The 20,745-nt window shown below is 34.1% G+C and overlaps 1 protein-coding gene across 1 annotated transcript in view; it reads left to right on the plus strand.

The window, feature by feature from the left end:
* The window catches only part of dmd.1.S (dystrophin, gene 1 S homeolog), a 935,293-nt gene that overhangs the window by 324,853 nt on the left and 589,695 nt on the right, over positions 1–20,745 (plus strand). The window contains exon 44 of the mRNA XM_041584187.1: positions 4,231–4,375. Within this exon, the coding sequence (XP_041440121.1) occupies positions 4,231–4,375 (145 nt within the window). The remainder of the gene's footprint in view (positions 1–4,230; positions 4,376–20,745) is intronic.

The following is a 20,745-nucleotide window of genomic DNA, read 5'->3' on the forward strand; positions in this document are numbered from 1 at the left end:
ATCTCCCTTAATCCATCAAAGGAATGGCTTTCATATTGTATTTGATAAATGTTACCCTTCAGACAAGACAAATCCCAAGCAGTAGGCCATGTGCAAGAGTCCAAGTTCACTTTTGTTATCTGTCATGTGCTATTACTTTGTGATTCTGTCATTGTAAAATGAAAGTAGCGAGGCAAAACTGGGAAAAAGTACAGATTGCTGTTATATATTTGATAGAATTAGGAAAGCCCTGATCTGAAGATCTTAGCACTTTTCCCTAGCATCTGATCTGTTGATGACAGGTCATTATTTGTGCACTGGTGCTGAACATATCGTCATGGTAACAGATCCTCTCCAAGTCCGTGGTGTTATTCCAAACTATATATTATTTCAGACACTCTGATCTTAGGTACACAAGCTGCACCTTTTTATAAATGGAAACAAGTTAATAAAGTTACAAAGAATGCCAGTGGAATTGAATTTCTGTAGCTTAAGCAAATGGTTGACAAATTTTCACTGTTGTATAATCTTCTTAGTTACATTTACTTGTATTATATTCTATAGTATCTTATTCATTCTAATATTCCAAAGAGCAGACTAGGAATTCATTAAGGCCATTCAGAAGGAGTCTTTGCAAAAGACATTATAGCTAATGCACCTTCTATCCTGCTCAGCGAGCTGTCACCTAGAAACAATGATATCATTATTATTATTATTACTATTTCAAGCCCTAAGTGAAAATAGAAATATTAAAAGAAAGAAAAAAGTAAATGTGTTATAAGTAGAGGCAAGTTCTCTAATTTCTGTAAACGATGCTCTGCATTTTTATAAATCTTGCCAGAGAAAGAAATTTTTTTATTAATGTTAGTAAATGTTTTCCCATAAACAAAAGGAAAACATAGCCATTATACATCCATTATAGACCCACAGTTTATATTGGTGTTGCCACCTCAATTTTGATGAAAATATGTGAAAAGCCATATTGAAAAATTAAAAAATGCTTTTATTTTTAACCAAAAAAAACTTTTTAATAAAAAAAACTTGATGCTTGTAAATATAATTGAAAAAATTGAAAATATAATTGAAAAAAATTAAAAATCTCATGCATGAGGCAAAATTTAGTTTTTAATTGGAAAGAATATGATCATTTAAAAATCTAAATATGTTTCTCACATTTTCAAAAAATATAAAAAATAGAATTGCAATGGACAACGGATAACATGAATTCATGCTACAGATTGTATAGATGAGCAAATTCCATAATCCAACAAAGTTTGACCACTAGATGCCTTTACTGGAGCGCATTTCCACATTTAGGGAAACTGGAAACCCTAAAAGATTTTGTGTGAATGTGGCAATATCGAAGGTATCTTCTAGACTAAGTTTTCAATGTCTACAGTGCCCTAATAATGACATCTGATGTCAGAATCAAACATGCATTTTGCACTAAAAATTGCATTATAGCTCAAATTGCTCCTGGTATCTATTATACTGATACCAAACCCTTATATTTTATACTGATTTTTAATACAATAAGCTATTTATTTTGTGATCACTTGGTGGATGGTGGCATGATAACACCAATCTAAGAAATTAAAGACAAAACATGTCCCCCTTTTTGACATGAGTTTATTTAGTTGGGCTTATGTAAAAAAGGTGCAAAACACTATCTGAACTTCCAAAACCATGACATTCTGTGTCTGTGCTATTAGGGACCAGTTCATCACCCCCTTAGGCTCACTGTGTAATGCAACACCTCCCTTGCCTTTTTTCATAGTGAAGTGATAAATTTTGCGATTTAATGTCCCTCTTTTTTCTTATAGCTGGTGGAGCACAGATTCTCTGGAAAACAGAGGTACTTAATGTGATTGCTTCACAATGGAACAAGTGAGGGAGGGGTTGCTCTGTGAGCAGAAGGGGGTGCTAATAGTGCTATTAAGTTCAGAAATTGCAGTAAATATCAAGCCACACTATAAAACAAGTATTACTTAACAAAATGGCTACCGACAAACAATAAACAATGCTAAAGCTGGCCATAGATGCAAAGATCTGATTGTACGAATCGAGGATCCGTGCAATTTTCAGGCCGTGTGTGTGGAGTGTTTAGTTCTTTAGATAGAGTAACAGAATAAGTGCTACAAAGTATCCACACACCCGCAGGTTAAATATTGTATCAATGCCAAAAAACGTTTGAGGAGTTGCTCAGTGAGAACAGTTGTAATAGCTGTCGCCACCCTGCAGTCCTCCAGTTAACCAGTTCAGGTGAACTGGTTAACTGGAGGACTGCAGGGTGGTGACTGCCATTACAACTGTTCTCACTGAGCAATTCCTCAAACGTTTTTTGGCGTGTGTGTGGAGTCCCGACATTTTTCTTCTGGCGGAGATTGGTCCTTTCATCGATTGGACAGGTTAAAAGATTTCTGTCCGCTGCGGGTAATATCTCTGCATGTATTGTCGATTGTACGATTTTCAGAGAGAGACTGTCACTAGCTTTGGTTGGACATAACTTTCATATGATTACTGTCAGGGGCAGAACATTGGCTGATCTGTTCTTTTGTACTTTATTTGATTGGAATGGTTAGTGGCAGGTCGGGAGATGGGTAAGTCCGATCGTATGTTGATTTGTACGATAGGATCTTTGCTTCTGTGGCCAGCTTAAGTTTAATTGTACTTAAAACAGTTAAACACTAACAGGGGAATGTAATAAAAGTCGCAAAGAGCAAAACAATTTGCACCAATAAGACTAAAAATCCAAATCTCGCAATGTAATATTGTTCCTTAAACTGTTATTGCATTGCGAATTTTAATTGCGCATTGCGAATTTTAATTGCGCACTCATAAGAAGTGCTTGAAGGTGTCGTAATCTTTTGGAGCAAACATAACGACTTTTTCAGTAAGAAGTTTAATTACATTGACTGCGCATTGGCGCAAACTATAAAATTCGCAAACGGTCTTTCACTGTCGGAAGTGGTTGCTAAACAGTTTCCGGGCTCGCAAAAGCTATATTAAATTCGCACAAAGCAAAATTTGTTCGCACAAAGGCATAACTTTTCGCATTGCGAATAGTTTTTCCGTTAGCGATTTTTATTACATTCCCCCGTTAATACTTAGCTTTGTTTAGTAAGCAAGGTTTATAGAAGTTTCTGAAGAATTACAGTCTTTGCAAGAAAGTAGATTCTTTAGGTTGCTGGATACCCTTAGCTACTTTCCATGCAATATTACTTGTCCAGGCACTTTCAAAGTCTTCAGTGAGACTGTTCTCAGCAATCCTGTGCAAACTCATTTCTTGGGTATTGTATAACAATGAAACTTCACAACCTAAGCAAGCTAACATCACCTGCACATAGGGACCCATCAGAACAAACTGATGATCCCTCCAAATGTTCCTGTATACTCCTAGTGAAACTCCCCCACTAGTGGGAGGAAAATTTCATAAAACAGGTTTGGGTGGGATACAGTGTCTGCTGTATACTAAATGCCACCATGTTAGGTGTGAAGACACCTAGGTCAAGGTCTTGTGTTCCTTGACAGGGAGTCAAGACCTGTTGTCCACTGTTTACTGTAACACAACCCTAGCCTAATCTCTGTTGTATATAAAGAAATACTGTAAGTCAAATCAACTTCAGGAAAAACACAAGTCCGGTCGATTTGACAGATAACATATTATAATATATATAATATAAATATTACAGATATAACATGACCTGGATGAATGAGGATTTTCACAAATCTACTCCCTGTTAGTTTATTAATTAATGCCTGTAGGCTACAGTTTGACTGGTGCTAGGGTGTAAAAGCCGACTTTTGTAGTATTCATTTCATTCTAGAAAAAATTATTTTTATTCATTGCACTATAGATGGGTGGAATCATGCATGCCCATAGTTGTAATTCATCAGACATGTATTGGGGGTTCTTCAATAGTTTGAGTCTCATGGATATAAAGCTAGGGAAATATTCTAAATATAAACTTTCTACAAATATAGGAACACTTCTCTTGGATACATCTTACCTGAGGCTGCAGCCAGTAAGAAGTAACAAGATATGTTATCCTTGAATGCAGCTTCTATTCTTATTCAGCCACTTTATATATTATTTTAAATAATGCTGTACCACTAAAAAGAGAGATGTAATATCCATTACAACGAAACTTTGTCTGCATTATATTTGAATAATGTTACTGTCATTTGTTATCAAGTTGATCTAGGGTAAAGCAACGTTCTTAAAAATGCATGTATAATTTTAATTTTCAGGAAGTATGACAGATGTATGGAGAAATGGATGACTCTACAGGATAATATGAATAATTTCAACCGCTGGTTAAATGAAGCTGAACTTATTCTTGCTGATATTCCGGGTGATGGAAAAGAGTCTGAAAAATTTAAGCATCAAGTGAAGGTAGGCCTGATTATTTCTGTCTACCTCTAGACACCTTCATTATTCTGGTTTAATATAACTTTAATTTAAGGTTATTGAAAGTCATTGAAATGATGTCATGTACTCATGTACTCTAGCCTAGGATGGGCCTGCATTATTTCAGCAATATGTGCTGGATTATTTGATAAATAGATTCAAAATCACATCCTTTGCTGATTCTTACAATAGGAAAAATAGATGTATATATTTTTTAATGAAATATTAAAATAAGATTTACATTTAAGAATTAAAAAAAATTACAAAATAGAAAAAAACTGAGTCAACAATTTGTATGATTTTTATTAGCAACAAAGAAAAAAGTAAAGGTTTTATATCTGTATTCATTTTCTGTATCTATAAAACTTTAGAAATACAATATGTTGTTGCAGTTGTTTGTATCACATTAAAATGCTATTCATAAGAAAATCCAGTTTTTTAAACTTTAGGTTTGTCTTCACAGTGGATTAACTTGATTAGAGTAATTGTACCATATATTTAGGGGCAGATTAATCAAAGGTCGAGGGGAATTTTCGAATAAAAAAAAATCAAATTTTTAGCTATTTTTTGTGTATTTCGACAAGGGTATAGTCCAAATTCGATTTGAATTTGAAAAAAAATTAGAAAATTCGAATATCGATATTTATCATGTACTGTCTCTTTAAAAATTCAACTTTGACCATTCGCCGTCTAAAACCTGCCAAATTGCTGTTTTTGCCTATGGGGGACATCCTTGAACCTATTTGCCAGTCAATTGGTGTACGTTGAAAAATCAAAGTTTTTTTCGGAAAAACTTCAAATCAAATTCAATCCAATGAGCTATCCCTTAGATTCAAATGAGTCGGCCGAATACGGACCTATTATATCGAAAACAGACCTATTCGACCAAACAAACCTTCGACTTAATTTCGGTTTGGTCTTCAATTTGAATTTCGAAGTTTTTTCAATTCGAAATTCGACCCTTGATAAATATGCCCCTAACATTCCTTTGTCTATACTCTTGGGGGGGGGGGGCTGGTGTGTGGAAAAAATGCTGGCTGCTATCTTTCCTGATTTACATAAAATGCATATTTTAACATTTGCAAGGACCATGTGATAGATGAACTAGAATAAAAACACTCTACTAGGTTAAGCTTAATACAGAGCTGAACATTATGACATTTATCAGTTCATAAACTTGTTGTTGTGATCTTTGAGTACTGTGAAGCATATTTAAAATTAAAGGATTTATTTTAAAATGCTTTCACAAGCATGCAGATGGCCTTATGACCCATGTACAGAAATTTTCATTTCAAGTCAACAATTTGAACTACAGCTAAAATTAATCCTCCTCCTCCATGAAATTATTTTTAATAAGGCTGCCTGTTTGTTTAAAACCATTTGCTTATACGCCCTTTGTATCCTCAGTCACTGTCATCTGTCTGCTTTCAGGAAAACATTGTTTACTAGTACCTGTACTTCAGTAACTTTATTATTAAAAAAACAAAAGTTAGAAAATGGCACTTGCTTTTTAACTAGTAGATGATGTGATCATAATGATCTGATAATTTGTGTATGTGAATTATAGCATTTGGACAAGCTAGAATTAGTCTAAAATTCAATCATTTTTCTCTGGCCGCTTGGCACTTTTTTGGTCAACTATAGTATTTGCTAGTTTTCAATGCCTGCTTTGTAAATTGCTTGAAAATTATGCAAATAATATTCTTTTGTTTGTTGCCCATTTTGTTTCATTTGAGTAGTTTCAGTGATAAGTGGTAAAGTACTCTCATACAGTCTGTATTCATTTTCCTTGTTATGAGTACAAATGATTACACAGATAAGAAGTTAAACAGATTTATTTAATGCATACATGGATATAGCAACATCTCTGGACCTCAGGAAATGCTTGGTGAATGTGAGCAGGCTTGAAGGACAACCTTGAAAGGACGTGTTAATTTATGGACTGCTGTAAATATTTCACAGAATAAAAGTTCCATTGGCACTTGCTAGTAGCCAGTTATGAGCCTTTTTACCACAAACATCCCACGTCAAAAAATACTCCTATGGAAAAAAAAGTCCCTATGGAAAAACTCATGCTTACATACATTCAGAAATCCTGAATAAACAAATGACTACAGAGTCAGAAACAATACATCCTCTGCATTTTTATCATGGCACCCTAATTTCTCAAACCCTTTCCTCAGGGGCAAGTTAGGCTGCAGATGTGTCCATGCTGCACCATGTTCTTCTTTTTTCTTATGTTTTTTAAACATTCCCTTATACTGTAGACAGCTGATTTTCAGTCAAGAAGTCCCTACAGTTATGGAACTAACACGTTATTCCAATGCTTCTCCAAAATATCCATGTCAGATTCAACTTCATTAAGGCACAAACCATGCAGTATATGAACTATATACTAAGAGGCTAATTTATTAAACTTTTTTTGCATCAGGCCTTTTGATGCCAAAAATCTGAATAAGTCACAGGAAAAATGCACAACCTATTTCAAGATTTATTATTACAAAAACTCAAAATATTCAAGTTTCATTTAAAAAAACACAAGAAATTGAGTTTTAATCCAAATCATATGACTTTATCGAATTGCCACCTGAAAAACTCAACGATTGTAAAACACACCAAACCTCCCCAAATTTATAAAGTTTAAAAACATCTTCAAATTGTTAAAGGGACAGCTGCCATGGACTTTTACATGAATTCAACAGGTTTAAATGGAGTATTTTTAAGTATTAATAGATAACCCCCTTAAAATGTTCCTTTTCTAATAATCCCTGTTTCTATGAATTGCCGTTTCACATGTCCCCTCTTTAGTCCTATAGTTCCTTAGGTGAATTATAGCTTGTAAATAATGGGAGCAACTAATACAGAATAGGATTATACCCTCCATTTACAGATACGCTGAGCATGTAGGAGCTTAAGGTAGCAGTGACTGGGCAATGTATTAATTACTCTGAGATCTTGCAGCTCTGTAGAACAAACAACCTGTTAGGGAAGACTTATCTTGGCAGTCAAGGAAAATTCGATTTGAAAATGATAAGGACTGCATTAAACTACCCTCTGTGGACAAACAAACCTATAAATGAATGATCTATATGTTAGCTGGCCTTTCACAGTGCATTGGATTCAGTTGAAAATTATTTCTTTTATCGGCCTCATGTGGATCACACAAATGGAACGCAATATTTGAACATGGCTAATTGTACACAGTTGGTTTATGTAGCGCTAGTTGAAATGATAAAAAGCAAATCTTGAACTAATGAAACAGATGTATTTGTGTTTTATTATCAGTAACCAGTGCAGATGGCACAGGCTTAGCGTATTTGGAAACTGTCTTTAATATTCATGCTGAAGTGCCTGAAATGTTCTTTGTGCTCTCAAAGTAATAACATATCAAATATATTTGTAAAATAGGGATTCGTTCCAGCCAGATTATAAAACTGTTGCATTGAATCAATGGTCTCTGTTCTACTGCATCATTTCTGTAAACAATTACTTTTCTTGCTCTATCTGTTGTTGTAATGCAACACCCATGTACAGTATCTGTCATTTGAGAGATGCTAAAAGTAGTAGTTTGTGAACATCTGGAAACCACAGGTTGGATACAAATGGGCAAATTTAATAAAGTTCTATCTGGGAATAAAACTTCTCCTACAGTACATTTTTCTTTCTCTCTTTCTTTTGATGTGTAAGATAGGTTACAGGCAGCCATTTTGTTCAACTGAAAAGTATCAGTGAAAAAAATCTGTTATCAATAAATCTGTCCTGCATTAACTTATGGACCAACATGTTCATTGATCTACAAAAACTCTAATCCATCAATATGACCTACAAACAAATGTTTGTTTACATCCTAATGTTAGAAAAAAGGACAACACAGGAAGCCTTAGACTCAAATGTGAAAAGCACGAAGGCAGGGAATTATCATCAGCCTAGACCTGAGGGTAATTCCAAGGTTTTTTTAGTGGGTTGCTTAAAATAGCATGTTGTTAGGGATGGGTGAATTTTTTTGCCTTGTTTCGCGGCAAAAATGACGCCCGCATGACAATTTTTTTTTTTGGCGCCCATAGACTTTCGCCGGCAAATTTTTGCCGAAACGAAATGTGTCAAATTCGCCCATCCCAACGCTGCTAGTAATTCAGATGCTAGTGATGTAAATAATGCTGTCTGCATTTTACTTTATGTCCACTGAATCTTTTGATAATAAATCTTATTATTTTAGAAAATAGATAATCATTACAAAAGAATTTAATTATTTGATTAAAATGGAGTCTATGGGAGACAGCCTTCCTATAGAGCTTCAGAGCTTACTGTATAATCAGTTTCTGGATACCGGATCCCATACCTGCAGTAATATTATAATCATCATCATTTTTATATATTTATTAAACATCAATGTATTCCTCAGAATGCAGTTTAAAAGGATGCATACATTAAGGGGCATATTTATCAAGGGTTGAATTTTGAATTGAAAAAACTTTGAAATTCAAAAAGACCAACTGAAATTAAGTCGCCATTTTTTTTTGGTCTAATAGGTCGATTTTCAATCGAATAGGTCCATATTCGGCCAAATTTGAATTGTGCAAATCGAAGGAATAGCGCATTCTATCGAATTTGATTTGAAGTTTTTCCCAAAAAAACCTTAGATTTTTCAAAATCCACCAATTGACTCCAAATGGGGTTGTAGGAGGTCCCCCATAGGCTAAAACAGCAATTTGTCAGGTTTTAAATGGTGAATGGTCAAAATTTTAAAGAGACGATACATGATAAATTTCGATGTTCAAATTTTCTCTTTTTTTTCGAATTTGAATCAAATTAAGACTATTCCCTAGTCAAGTAAAAAAAAATTTTTTTTTTAAATGTTTTCATTTTTTTCATTCAAAAATTCACCTTGACTTTTGATAAATCTGCCCCCTAAGCATACAAATGACATACAACTACTGACTGCTCTTTAAAATCAAAAATTGAATGGGGCCCATCTAACCCAAATAATCTTCAAGAAGCTCTTCCAGTCAAAGTCAGAATCTACTTTTTGAAGGTCAGTTGGGTGAGATTTGGGGTTAACACGTATCAGTGGTTGTACTTTTTTTGATTGATAGGTTGATTTAGCAATGCTTACATATTAGCCACTCTGGTTTGAGCTAAAGGGTGCCCTGACCAAAATATTGAAGTTCAAACTACAATGCATTAAGCAATGCAATTGTGACTGCATCACTTAATGCTGCAAATGTGGATTTGTAGCACACAAAAATCCATGTTTTCCATAACATTTGAATTTCTAAACACTGCATTAACAATCTGAGGAGCAAGTGTGGTATTATTTTTGAAGATCCTGCTAATCAACAAAATTGGATATTTAGATGTGCAGCTAGAACTTTTACAATTGATGTTACTTATTTTAACTTGGCTATATAATCTGATCATGTGACTACATGCATATTGTAGACTTTCACGCTGAATAAATAAATCATAATGTGATTCAGTAATACACAATTGAAGTAAAGCACAATAAACTCAATTCAGAAAAACAGCTGCTGTGGTGAAAAGACATCAAGGCCTGATTTTGCATTCTGTCTTGTAATTTGTTTTGCAACTAATGCTTAGCATATTATATCAAAGGTTTATTATAGCTAAACTCGGTCACACACAAGCTGGGGATTATGGATCCAATAAGTAATACATATATCCCTGGTATAATTTTATGCAGGTAAAGCATTTTTAAGCTTTGATGGACTATGCATCAAGTATTCAGTTAAAGGGTTTTGCAAGCTATATCATTTATTGAGTTAGAATGGAATAATTTATTTAATGATCTATACAAGTTATTTTCAATTATTTTTGGGAGGGTTGACGTTTATGAACTGCCCATGACACATTATAAAGTCTGTGTAATGGATTGTATTATTGTAGACTCTGTGTTATTAGATAAGGAACAAAATAAACACTTCGTTCAGTTATAGCATATTCCCCAGCTGCTTTTTTGAGTTTCTTAAAAACAGTTGGTCTTCACCAGGGGTCATTTACATAATGCATAATGTGTTTAAAATGCAATTTCTCACGCTATCAGCATTTTTCCTATAATTCCAGTATTATTGCATTCACCATGGGTGGTTGCACCTGACGCAATTGTGGGCAATGTATCAAAATCAATTCTTTTGCGCTTGCACTTTGACACAAAGTCTGTTATATAATTCCCACAGCATGAGAGTAATGTGTGCACCTAATTCTTTAGGTGCAAGTGCGCAGCAGCACTTGAGCAAGGCTGATTTAATGCAAAAAAAACATTTCCCTCTACAGAAGTGTAGGCTAATAAATTCCCCTTTAAGAGCTATTCAGACATACCAAGTGGGAACCCTGATGATAAATGATCATGGCACAGGGCTCTATCATTAAACATGTAAAAGCCTGGTGGCCATAAGGAATAGTAAAGCAGCCCTGTGGCATATGATAATCTGAAACTGCAAATATTTTATTTATTATAATTATTAGTATTTATATACAGTATATAGCACCATCATATTATACTGCAATTTACTTGACCCTTAAACAGTCATTTGCTTCAAATTTGGGTTATCAAATGTTAGTCCTGTAAAGATAAAGGTAAACAAACGGGACTCTGAAACTGAGACTTAGAGTTCTCATCATTCCTTGTTATGGTTAGTGAAACCTACAATCTGGGAATAATACTTGTCAGTTTAATTCAGTTGCAAAGCTAGACAAGCTGATGTATGTATTTTCCTTGTACCATAGCTCTGTGCAGCTCCATTGGGAGCAATATAAAACATTTCTTCTTTCAGCTTTGTAATTTCCTAAGGAATATGGTGCCAGATGCTGCTATACAGTTGTATTCTGATTTTTTTGTTGAGCTTCCTTTCTTAAAAAGAACAAAACAAAAAACCAAAGCTGTTCTTTCTACCAGGATTTGGGATAAGCATACTACTTTTTTCTGATATGTTTATAAATTAAAATCACACATTACATTTTTGTACACTGTTTGGATTAGATAACTCTATAGCTATACCATCAATTTCATCATGGAGACCCAGGAGGCCATTGTGAATCACTAGACCTCAATTGTTGACTCTTCTTTGTTTGAAAGTATTACATATTTTAAGTAAGTTTCTTTACATTCTGTTAACCTTTCTATACACTATTGCAGCCACAGAACAAGCCTTTTCAGGTTTGCAAAAGCTATATTATGCATAAGCAAATGATAATTTGTTCATACAAAGGCATACAGTTTTGCATTGCAAATATTTTTCCATTAAATGTTATTATATTCCCCCATTAGAGTTTGAACTAAGGGTCATGTTTACCTCTGTGGTTTGAATAACAGCAACTTATCTCATTTAGTACTCGGATATATTCCTCCTTGAACTGGATTTACAGTACTATAGATTTGGCCACATTCACATGTGGCATAACCTAATTTGTAACTATTTGTGAAGTTCCCAGTATTCTGTTACTTTGTTGTGCTCCATTTTACCTTTTACTGTGGACTCAAAATGGGCTGTCCATATAGAGGAGAGTTACACATGCCATCATATTAATGAACAATCTTACAAAAGAATTGCACTTAAGACTTCTTTATGTATATCCTTCCTGATCTATGACTCCTCCTACGTTTTTCATTTTCCAAATTTGTCACGTTAAACAGACATCAATATCTTTCATACAGTCATCATTTACAGGAAAATGTGGGTAAAACTAAAAAGGTTGCTATTAAAACTATTATGGCTCCAGTAGATGTAGATAATACCATCTCCTGGAGAGGATCTGAAATTTGGTTGTTTGTAATAAGTATTCATTGACCCAAACCGATTAGACAGAATATGATAAACCCTTAGTGGTCTTATCTTTGCAAGTAGTTATTCGTGATAAAGGTTAGCCCTGAAAAACTACAAATTAATTAACCTGCATAGTGTGCTTGCAAGTGCTTGAATGAGTACAAACAGATCCAGAAGAACTGATTGTATTTCTTCCTGCATCCCCCTTCTGTGGAACACAGGGGAGATCCACCACAGGGAATGTGGGTTAGAATGCCTCTGTGTAAAAAGGTCTTAGGGGCATATTTATCAAAGAATGAAGAGATCGCCCAGGCCCCTAGAGTGAAATTCCCCCACTCTCCATTCAGTTCTATGGGATTTTTAAAAGTGAAAGTTCACCCTTTGATAAATATGCCTTTCAAATTCCCATAGTAATGAATGAGAGAGGCGGAATTTCACTCTAGCAGACTGGGCGATCTCTAACCCTTAGACTGAACCATTATGGCACAGATCTTAAATATACAAAGTCTTTATCAAAACTCCTGAAAAATATGAATCATTGTCAGTTTGGAAAATGGTTACAAAGTCAAAAAATTATCATGGCAGGATCTAAAAAAAATCATTTTAATGTATACTCAAAAACACACTGTTCTACAGGAACTAATGAGCAAATAATCTACTTGCCTAAGGAAGATTAATCTAAATATTCAGAAAAGTTTGCTGTATTTGCTGTCTACTGGAATAACAAGTTTTGCAGAATAGACAATCACATTTTTAGACATGACAATGCATGCTATATAATGCTATTTATAAATATTTTGCTCATTTTAATTTCCCTTTAACTAATACAACATATGCTACGCAATATGTTGGCGCTATATAAATACATGTTAATAATATGCCAGTGAAATGGTTTTTGAGTAGTCTGAGCCTTGTATTATGTTTAAGGCAATACACTGAAAGCCTTCACTTATACAACAGCACTTTTTCACTTTTGGATTTATTTTCAGCAGCCTGAAAGGAACTGTGCTTGGTGCATTATTTAACTTGTATTTAATTGCAGGTAAAGTTGCTGTACCGTGTTAGCCATTTTAGGTCCTTTTGAATCAGCTTGAAAAAGGAACTAAAATGTTCTGAAAGCTTGCTTTGATTATATTAGTTAGCCAATAAAGGTATCACCTTTCTACCACGTTTGTTATTTTTTATTTTAAAAGGTTTGCCCTGTAACATTTTTACTGGCTAACACGGTACAGCAACTTTACCTGCAATTAAAATAGTGCCAATAAACACCACATCAGGCAGAAAAGAAGATACTGAATAGAAGAATATACTGTATATAGAAACAAAACAGTGAAAGAACACTGCCCGTTCACATCAGTCAGGCTTTTATTTCATTGTAATTATAGACTTAAACTATGCAGTTAGAGGTTCAGAACAATACAATTACACTCGTTCTCCCAGGAACAAGATTGTGCTTAATTGAAAGATGAAAAACATCTGTCTATGTGTTCCTTTGTTTGTGTGTGGAAAGTTTTTAATTGATTTTTATCAACAACCATATTTTCTTGGCTCTGAAGAGAATTCATATAGAATGGATTTTTAATTTTAAGACAGTGCATTGTGATTAAATATCCCGAGGAGCTTCATATTTCTGTTTTTGTAACAGAAGGTATACTCAAGTCTTTTTATGACTCCAGCGAGGAAAATATTATGGCATCATTTTCACATACAATTGTAACATTTTTAAAAGAATTGTAAATAATGTGCTAAGGAAAGTTTTGAACAGCTGGAATCTCTCGTAATCTTCAAGTGAAATGCCTTGGCATACCATTTTGCACATATTATGATCCAGTCTAACTATTCTTCACAGTATTTATTACTCACAAATCAACAAGTTCAATAAAGTAAATAGATTTGGAGTAAATTCTGGAGCCATACAGCAAATAACTAAAGCTGAATGTTATGTATTTTGCAGTAAGCATTGTAATATATGTAAATATCTATCTATCTATCTATCTTTATATATATCCAGAGCAATGACTCAGCACTCATGGGACTATAAAGGTCTGAATATATGACTGAAAGATTTTAGAAAATTCAGGCCCCTTAACTAGCAACCATGAAGGAAACACATAGGGGCAAATTCACTAAGTGCCGAAGCGCCGAACGCTAGCGTTACTTCGCTAGCGTTTGGCATTTTCGTTACTGCGCAAATTCACTAACGAACGCTGGCGTAGTTTTGCTAGTGTTACTTCGCACCCTTACGCCTGGCGAAGTTTCGCTAGCGACGTAACTACGCAAATTCACTAACGCGTGCAGTGTACTGAACGCTACCTTTTAAGCTAGACTTCCTTTGCCACCTCAGACCAGGCGAAGCGCAATAGAGTAGATAGGGATTGCTTCAAAAAAAGTCAAAATTTTTTCTAAGTCCCAAAAAACGCTGGCCCCCCCTACATTTCCTGACTCATGGCAACTTACCTAGACAGTGGGCACATGTGTAGGGCATAATAAAATTTTTATTTGATGTTTTGAAGCTTTTCTAGCCATTTGTAGTGCTGATACGTATTCCTCCATTGAAATTAGCGCCCTATGCAAATTAGCCTTCGCTGTCGTAACTTCGCTTTACTTAGAGAAGCAACGCTAGCGCAAATTCGCAACCTTACGCTACCCCTGAGCGCAACTTCGGATTTTAGTGAATTTGCGAAGCGCTGGAGAAACTACGCCTGGCGAAGTGTGGCGAAGTGCGGCGAAGTTACGCCTGGCGCAACTACAAATCTTAGTGAATTTGCCCCATAGCCTTTAGTATGTGCAAAACCATTGTAAACAGTATTGTATTTGTACTTCTTTAAACAATATGGAACCTGGAGTTTCCCTCCAAAAAGAAATACGCTACTCTAAACATTAACCTTTAGAAATGAAATGCTTGCTTAGGTTGACGCAGAGTTAACATCCCAAAGGATGGCTTCTTAATTTTCTGTAACACTGCTCAATTCATGCCTTTAAACCTCTGAATATTGTGCCAACAACAAAATGTGACAAGATCTTTTGTATTATGAGAGAAAAGTTACTTTATGAAAAATTTCATGATGTATCCTGCAGGCTTCTGCTTCTAAATCCCAGTTGTCTCAAAGCTACCATGAACTTACTTTGTTTTAGGCCAATCAACTGCTTTATTAAGATATTGTGGTATTGTTGTTGTTCTATTATAATAGCCCCAGGTTAGACCAGAAGGCAAGATTCTATTCTCTAAATTAAGTTATTTTTTGAAAAAGAAATAGTTTGCTGGCAAAGTTGTTTTTTTTGGACAAAAGCGGATCTATGTGCCTCTTTGTTTCGGTCACACAAACAATCGATTTCATAACATTAATAACCAATTTCACAGATGAACAATTTTCATGGGATGGCATAAGTGCTTGCAACTAATTATATAGTTAACAAGTTAGTGTTCTGCCATATATAGATATAAATACAATGTTATACATACTTTAATTAAAAAATATTCAATCTCTGGGTTGCAGGCTATTCTTACTTAGTAGACGTTTTGAAGACAATGAATAGCTCATTTCTGGAGTTCCATTAGATATGCCAGTGTACTGTCTAACATAAAGGTTGATCTGCTCTTTAGCGTACAGGGCAATTCATTCAGAACCAACTAGTGCCTTTATCAATACCACCTCATTTATATATAGGCAGTCCCTGTATGTACGTTGAAACATATACATTTACTTTAAATGCAACAAGATGTTTGTCTTAACATAGTATTTATTTTTACCTTTCTGTGCAAATGTATTTTTACCTTTCTGTGCTCTGCAGTAGACAACACATGCCAGATGAGATTGGGGCAGGTGGTTTATTAAAGCTAAATACTAATAAAGGCCAAGAAAACCACAATACATTACTGTAATATCCCCTGTATGATAAGTATGAGTTGTATGTAAGTCGGGTGTATGTAACTCGAGAACTCCCTGTATGTTGGCCCCCAATGCAATTGCATCATCACTGCCCTGCTGATACTGCCTTTATTTCACTTAACATTTTATTGAAGCATTTCCACTATACTGGATATATAAAAAGTCATGGAAAGTCTTCAGCTGTATTCCCACACCAGTATAAACTTTACAAAAGGCATGCGTTTTATTTATTTTTTTTCTAATTGGGGAAAAAGACTGTAAAGAGACAACATAATTAATTTTATTCAGCCTTTATAAATTCCAGATATTTTTCATAGAAACCTTATTGGCATGCAGAACACAGATGTTGGGTTTAGCTCCACAGTTTAAATACCACAGGTCAAGTTGGACAGGTGCCCCATTAGATTGTAATCACTTATCGTCAATAATGCTTAAGGTTTAAAGTAACTTGTATAAATGGTGCCTATTCTGCATAGCATCTTTGGGAACTAGGACTGGTGCCTGGCTTATGGTGATGGTAGATGCACAAGATCTATGTAGAAAGCATGTCTCTCTTAAGCCTTTCTCAAGTGTTTGAAGAGAGGTTATAAGGAGAATTAAGGCCTTCCTTTTCCAACTATTTTTGTGCTATGCAGTTTTAGTTGGATGGGTGCAAATAATATTTTAATTGTTATTAATTCAATTCAAATTAATAATGAATTATATGAAAAATAATAATAATTTCCTTGTTTTTCATTTTCTTTCTGGAGTAGGGATCTACTCTGATTTATTCTTCATATGCTCCACACAAGTTGCAACTAAAAAGGGAGATACAGTACCAAATAATTTTTCTATATATACTTTAGTCATGCATGCAGAAAACCTACAGAAATTGTTTATAATATTTACTATGACAGTTTTTCCCCACTGTAATATTACACACAGAAAACTGATCAGAATAAGGCAGGTCAATGCTATTGCTTCTGTTTCGTTAAAATGAGTAGAATGTGTGTATGATATATGAACAGGCATGTCTGCCAGCAGACCAAGACAGAAAAGTACGGGCCATAGGAGTTTATAAGTCCAAAACCTATTGCCTATATCTATTCACTCAGGCAAAGCATAATCAATATAGACGTACATGGTTTATTTAAATAATAACTAAAACTTCTACTTGTGCATTTTTACAGCCTACAAAAAGATTTCATATGCCCCAGCTGAGACAAAATATTTTGATAAGACCCTAAGTATTCCATCCATCCTCTTTCAATTGTCACGTGACAACAAATCAAATATCTTGGTATTTCCAAGGCCCAGTCACACAGAATAACCCAGTAGTAATTATCATTCCTCTAATCTGAGAATACTCATAAACCTGTGACTCATACATAATTGTCACTTAGAGAAAATTATGCACAGGTGGTTAAAATTATTATTGAATGAAGAATGCATATAGTGTATAAACCTATTTTTGTAGCTACACCTTAAATATTAAAGACTAAATGGGTATTTTTATACCTATGTTTGCATGTTGTTTGCATTAGAGCAAACCATTCTATAATTAAATAATGTTTAGTCCTCTTGTTTTTTAAAAAATAAAAATGTATTTGTATATTGAACAGATAAGGGCTGATTTATTAATGCTTTAGCACTAAAAACCATATATTTAACTACGGTAAGTGTAAAAACTACAAAACACTCTAATACAAAACTACTCCATCTAAAAGCTGATGAGGTCATGTACAAGTCAATGGAAATTGTCCTTTGCAAATTGTGAAATCTTTATTTGCTTTAAAGCTTTAGAGGTTGTGGTTTTTTTTTTTTCTTTTGCAATCAAATGAACATTCTTACAAAAATAAGGATTTCTAGGCTTTTGTATGCTTATTCGGTTTCATACTACATGTTTGTTTTACATAAGTAGGCTTCCTCGTGATAAGGGCAACATTTCTCCAATGTTACATTTTGACACTAGAGATTATGAACTTTTTCTAAAGTGCATAGTAAAATGTTGCCACATGTGCTAAGTGTGCCACCTCAGTAATTGTATTAGTGCTTTAAAGGTCACTCTGAAAGCATTAATTTTTAAGGCTTCATTGTGTGTCCAGCACAAGTAGAACATTGACACTAGGGGGCAGATTTATATAAAAAAAAAAACTTCGAAATTCGACCATCGAATTAAAAAACTTCGAAGTTTTTTCAACAAATTTGGCAAACCTGCGGTCGAATAAAAATCGTTCGATCAAATGATTAAATCGTTCGATTTGAACGATTTTAGCGATCGAATGATTTTCCTTCGACCTCTAAAGACTTAGAAATTGGTTGTAGAATGTCCCAGTAGGCTAACATAGCACTTCGGCAGGTTTAATTTGGCAAAGTATTAAAGTCGAAGTTTTTTATAAAGAGACAGTACTTTGATTATCGAATGGTCGAATATTCAAATGATTTTTACTTTGAATCGAAGTAAATTCGAAGTCGTAGTATCCTATTCGATGGTCAAAGTATCCAAAAAATTACTTTGAGTTTGATTTTTTTTTTACTTCGAAAATTCCCTCAAATTCACTTCGACCCTTAATAAATCTGCCCCTAGGAGCACATTGTAATTAGCATATATGCATTTACCAACTGCTGTTGTGTTTGCAAATGAGTCCTACATACTTTAGATCCTCTAAATACAGTATCCACAATAAACCTTATAAACTTTAGGCCACCACTACCGATTAGTTTGAACAGTAGTCAGAATGGGAAAGGAAGCAAAGTTTTAGAGTTCCCTTATCCCTAAGTCCCAAACTGACCACCAATTTACAGACAGTCTCTGAATGTATCTTATTCCTCCCAATCACTATTATTCCAATAATAGGCACAACAGATTCACAGTTTTAACTTCTGTCTTCAGATGTATGGGGACATTGCATGACACTGAGAACTTTTCACTGCCATTAAAAAAAAATTCTGCCTGGTCCTGCTCTAACAAAAACCATAAATTATTTTGCACCTCTTTAAATAGGATGAAATGAAGCAATTGCATTTGCTTCCATTGGTCACTACAGAAAATATTCTATATTTTCACTCTACGGCTGTTTAGAACCTGCGAAATATAAAACATTATGGTACTGTAACTGGGTCACTATCGGTGTAAAAAAGTTATTTTTATGGATAACTGTACTGGAGTCACAGGATGTTAAAGAGCAAATATTAGAATACTAACTATAAATAAATACTTCATTTTAGATTGCTCTTGGCAGTGTGTTGACTATCCTGAACTAATGATGTGCCATGGCATACTGATATGGGACCAAATGCTGCTTCTAGGGAAATGCAAACTGAGTACTGTATTACAAAATCTTTTTTTGGTGAGAGAAATTAAGCACAACCTACTTCTATGATATGATAATATACATATACTGTATACAGATAATGTAATTGCTAATTATTTTAACAAGATATTTGATATGTATTTATTTGATATTTGCAACTTCCTGTAGTATGAAACAAAAATAATATACCTTTTATGTGGCTAAATAGGTAACTTATACTTGTTTATAAACGGCTGTCCTTGACAAGAAACAGGAGGGATCCTGGTTAATTTCCAAAACAACTATTTTGCTGCCATTTGGACAGAATCAAAATATAAGTCAATTTCAAATCTCCAAAATTGTAAAATGAAGCTGCATTGTGAAAATTCTCAAATCTGTACACTTTTATTAAAAACACAAAAATAATTAATAAATAGTGGTTTATTCCATTATTTTGTATGAACACGTCACCTATAGAAGTTTTTTTGAAGTCAACATAAGTATGAGCCAGAGTTTTTCACTGTTGCAGAGAAATGGGGAAGAATATAAATATTATTTTTCCTTATTTCCAAGAGCCTGAGCAAAATGTTGAGTTTTAAATAAAAACCCCTGTATGCAGAAATATAGCAACGCTAACTTGTGTTGGTGTAGAGAGTAGAATTTGTGTTTAGGGCAAAAATACACAGGTGAACCAACTATTAAAGGTTCATCGATAAATATATAAATGTAAATATCATACTAAATCCAGTGATAGGCAAGATGATTGTTATGACATTTGAACATTTGACAGCACTGCAATCATCAAGTTTTTAACAACAGCAGTTTGCTCAACATGTTTTCTCCTCAAATATACATGTAAATATGCCATGATGCCATGTGTTGAAGTTCTCATAGCATAATTTTTTCCTTTGGGGAAAAATAAAACAGCCTTAGAATTACTTAGAAGCCGAAAGTATGTTCTTAAAGTAGAACTATACCACCAAACAGTGTACGTCTCTATAAAAATATATTGCATAAAACAGTTCATACAGTATGTAAAACTCTGCTTCATATAAATAAACCATTTTCTTATAAATATACTTTTTAGTAGTATGTGCTGTTGGGTAATGCAAAATATAAAATTACCATTATAAGTACTAAAGACCGCCCTTTTAGGATCATACAGTATGATTTAAAGTGCACACAAACAAACCAAGCACACACATACATGTTAGGTCACATGACCCAACATTCCATTTAATAGGTCCCTTATTATGGTATAAACTATTTGATTTTAGTTTTTATTTAACCCATTTTTAAATTATTGCAATGGCAATATGTGTGGCATATTTTTTCAAAGATGTGCTAAAAACTATGAAGCTCATTTAAACATCATTAGAAGACAAAACACATCTTTTGATGAACAACCAAAA

Source organism: Xenopus laevis, chromosome 2S, assembly GCF_017654675.1.
Source record: "Xenopus laevis strain J_2021 chromosome 2S, Xenopus_laevis_v10.1, whole genome shotgun sequence".
NCBI classification, from domain to species: domain Eukaryota; kingdom Metazoa; phylum Chordata; class Amphibia; order Anura; family Pipidae; genus Xenopus; species Xenopus laevis.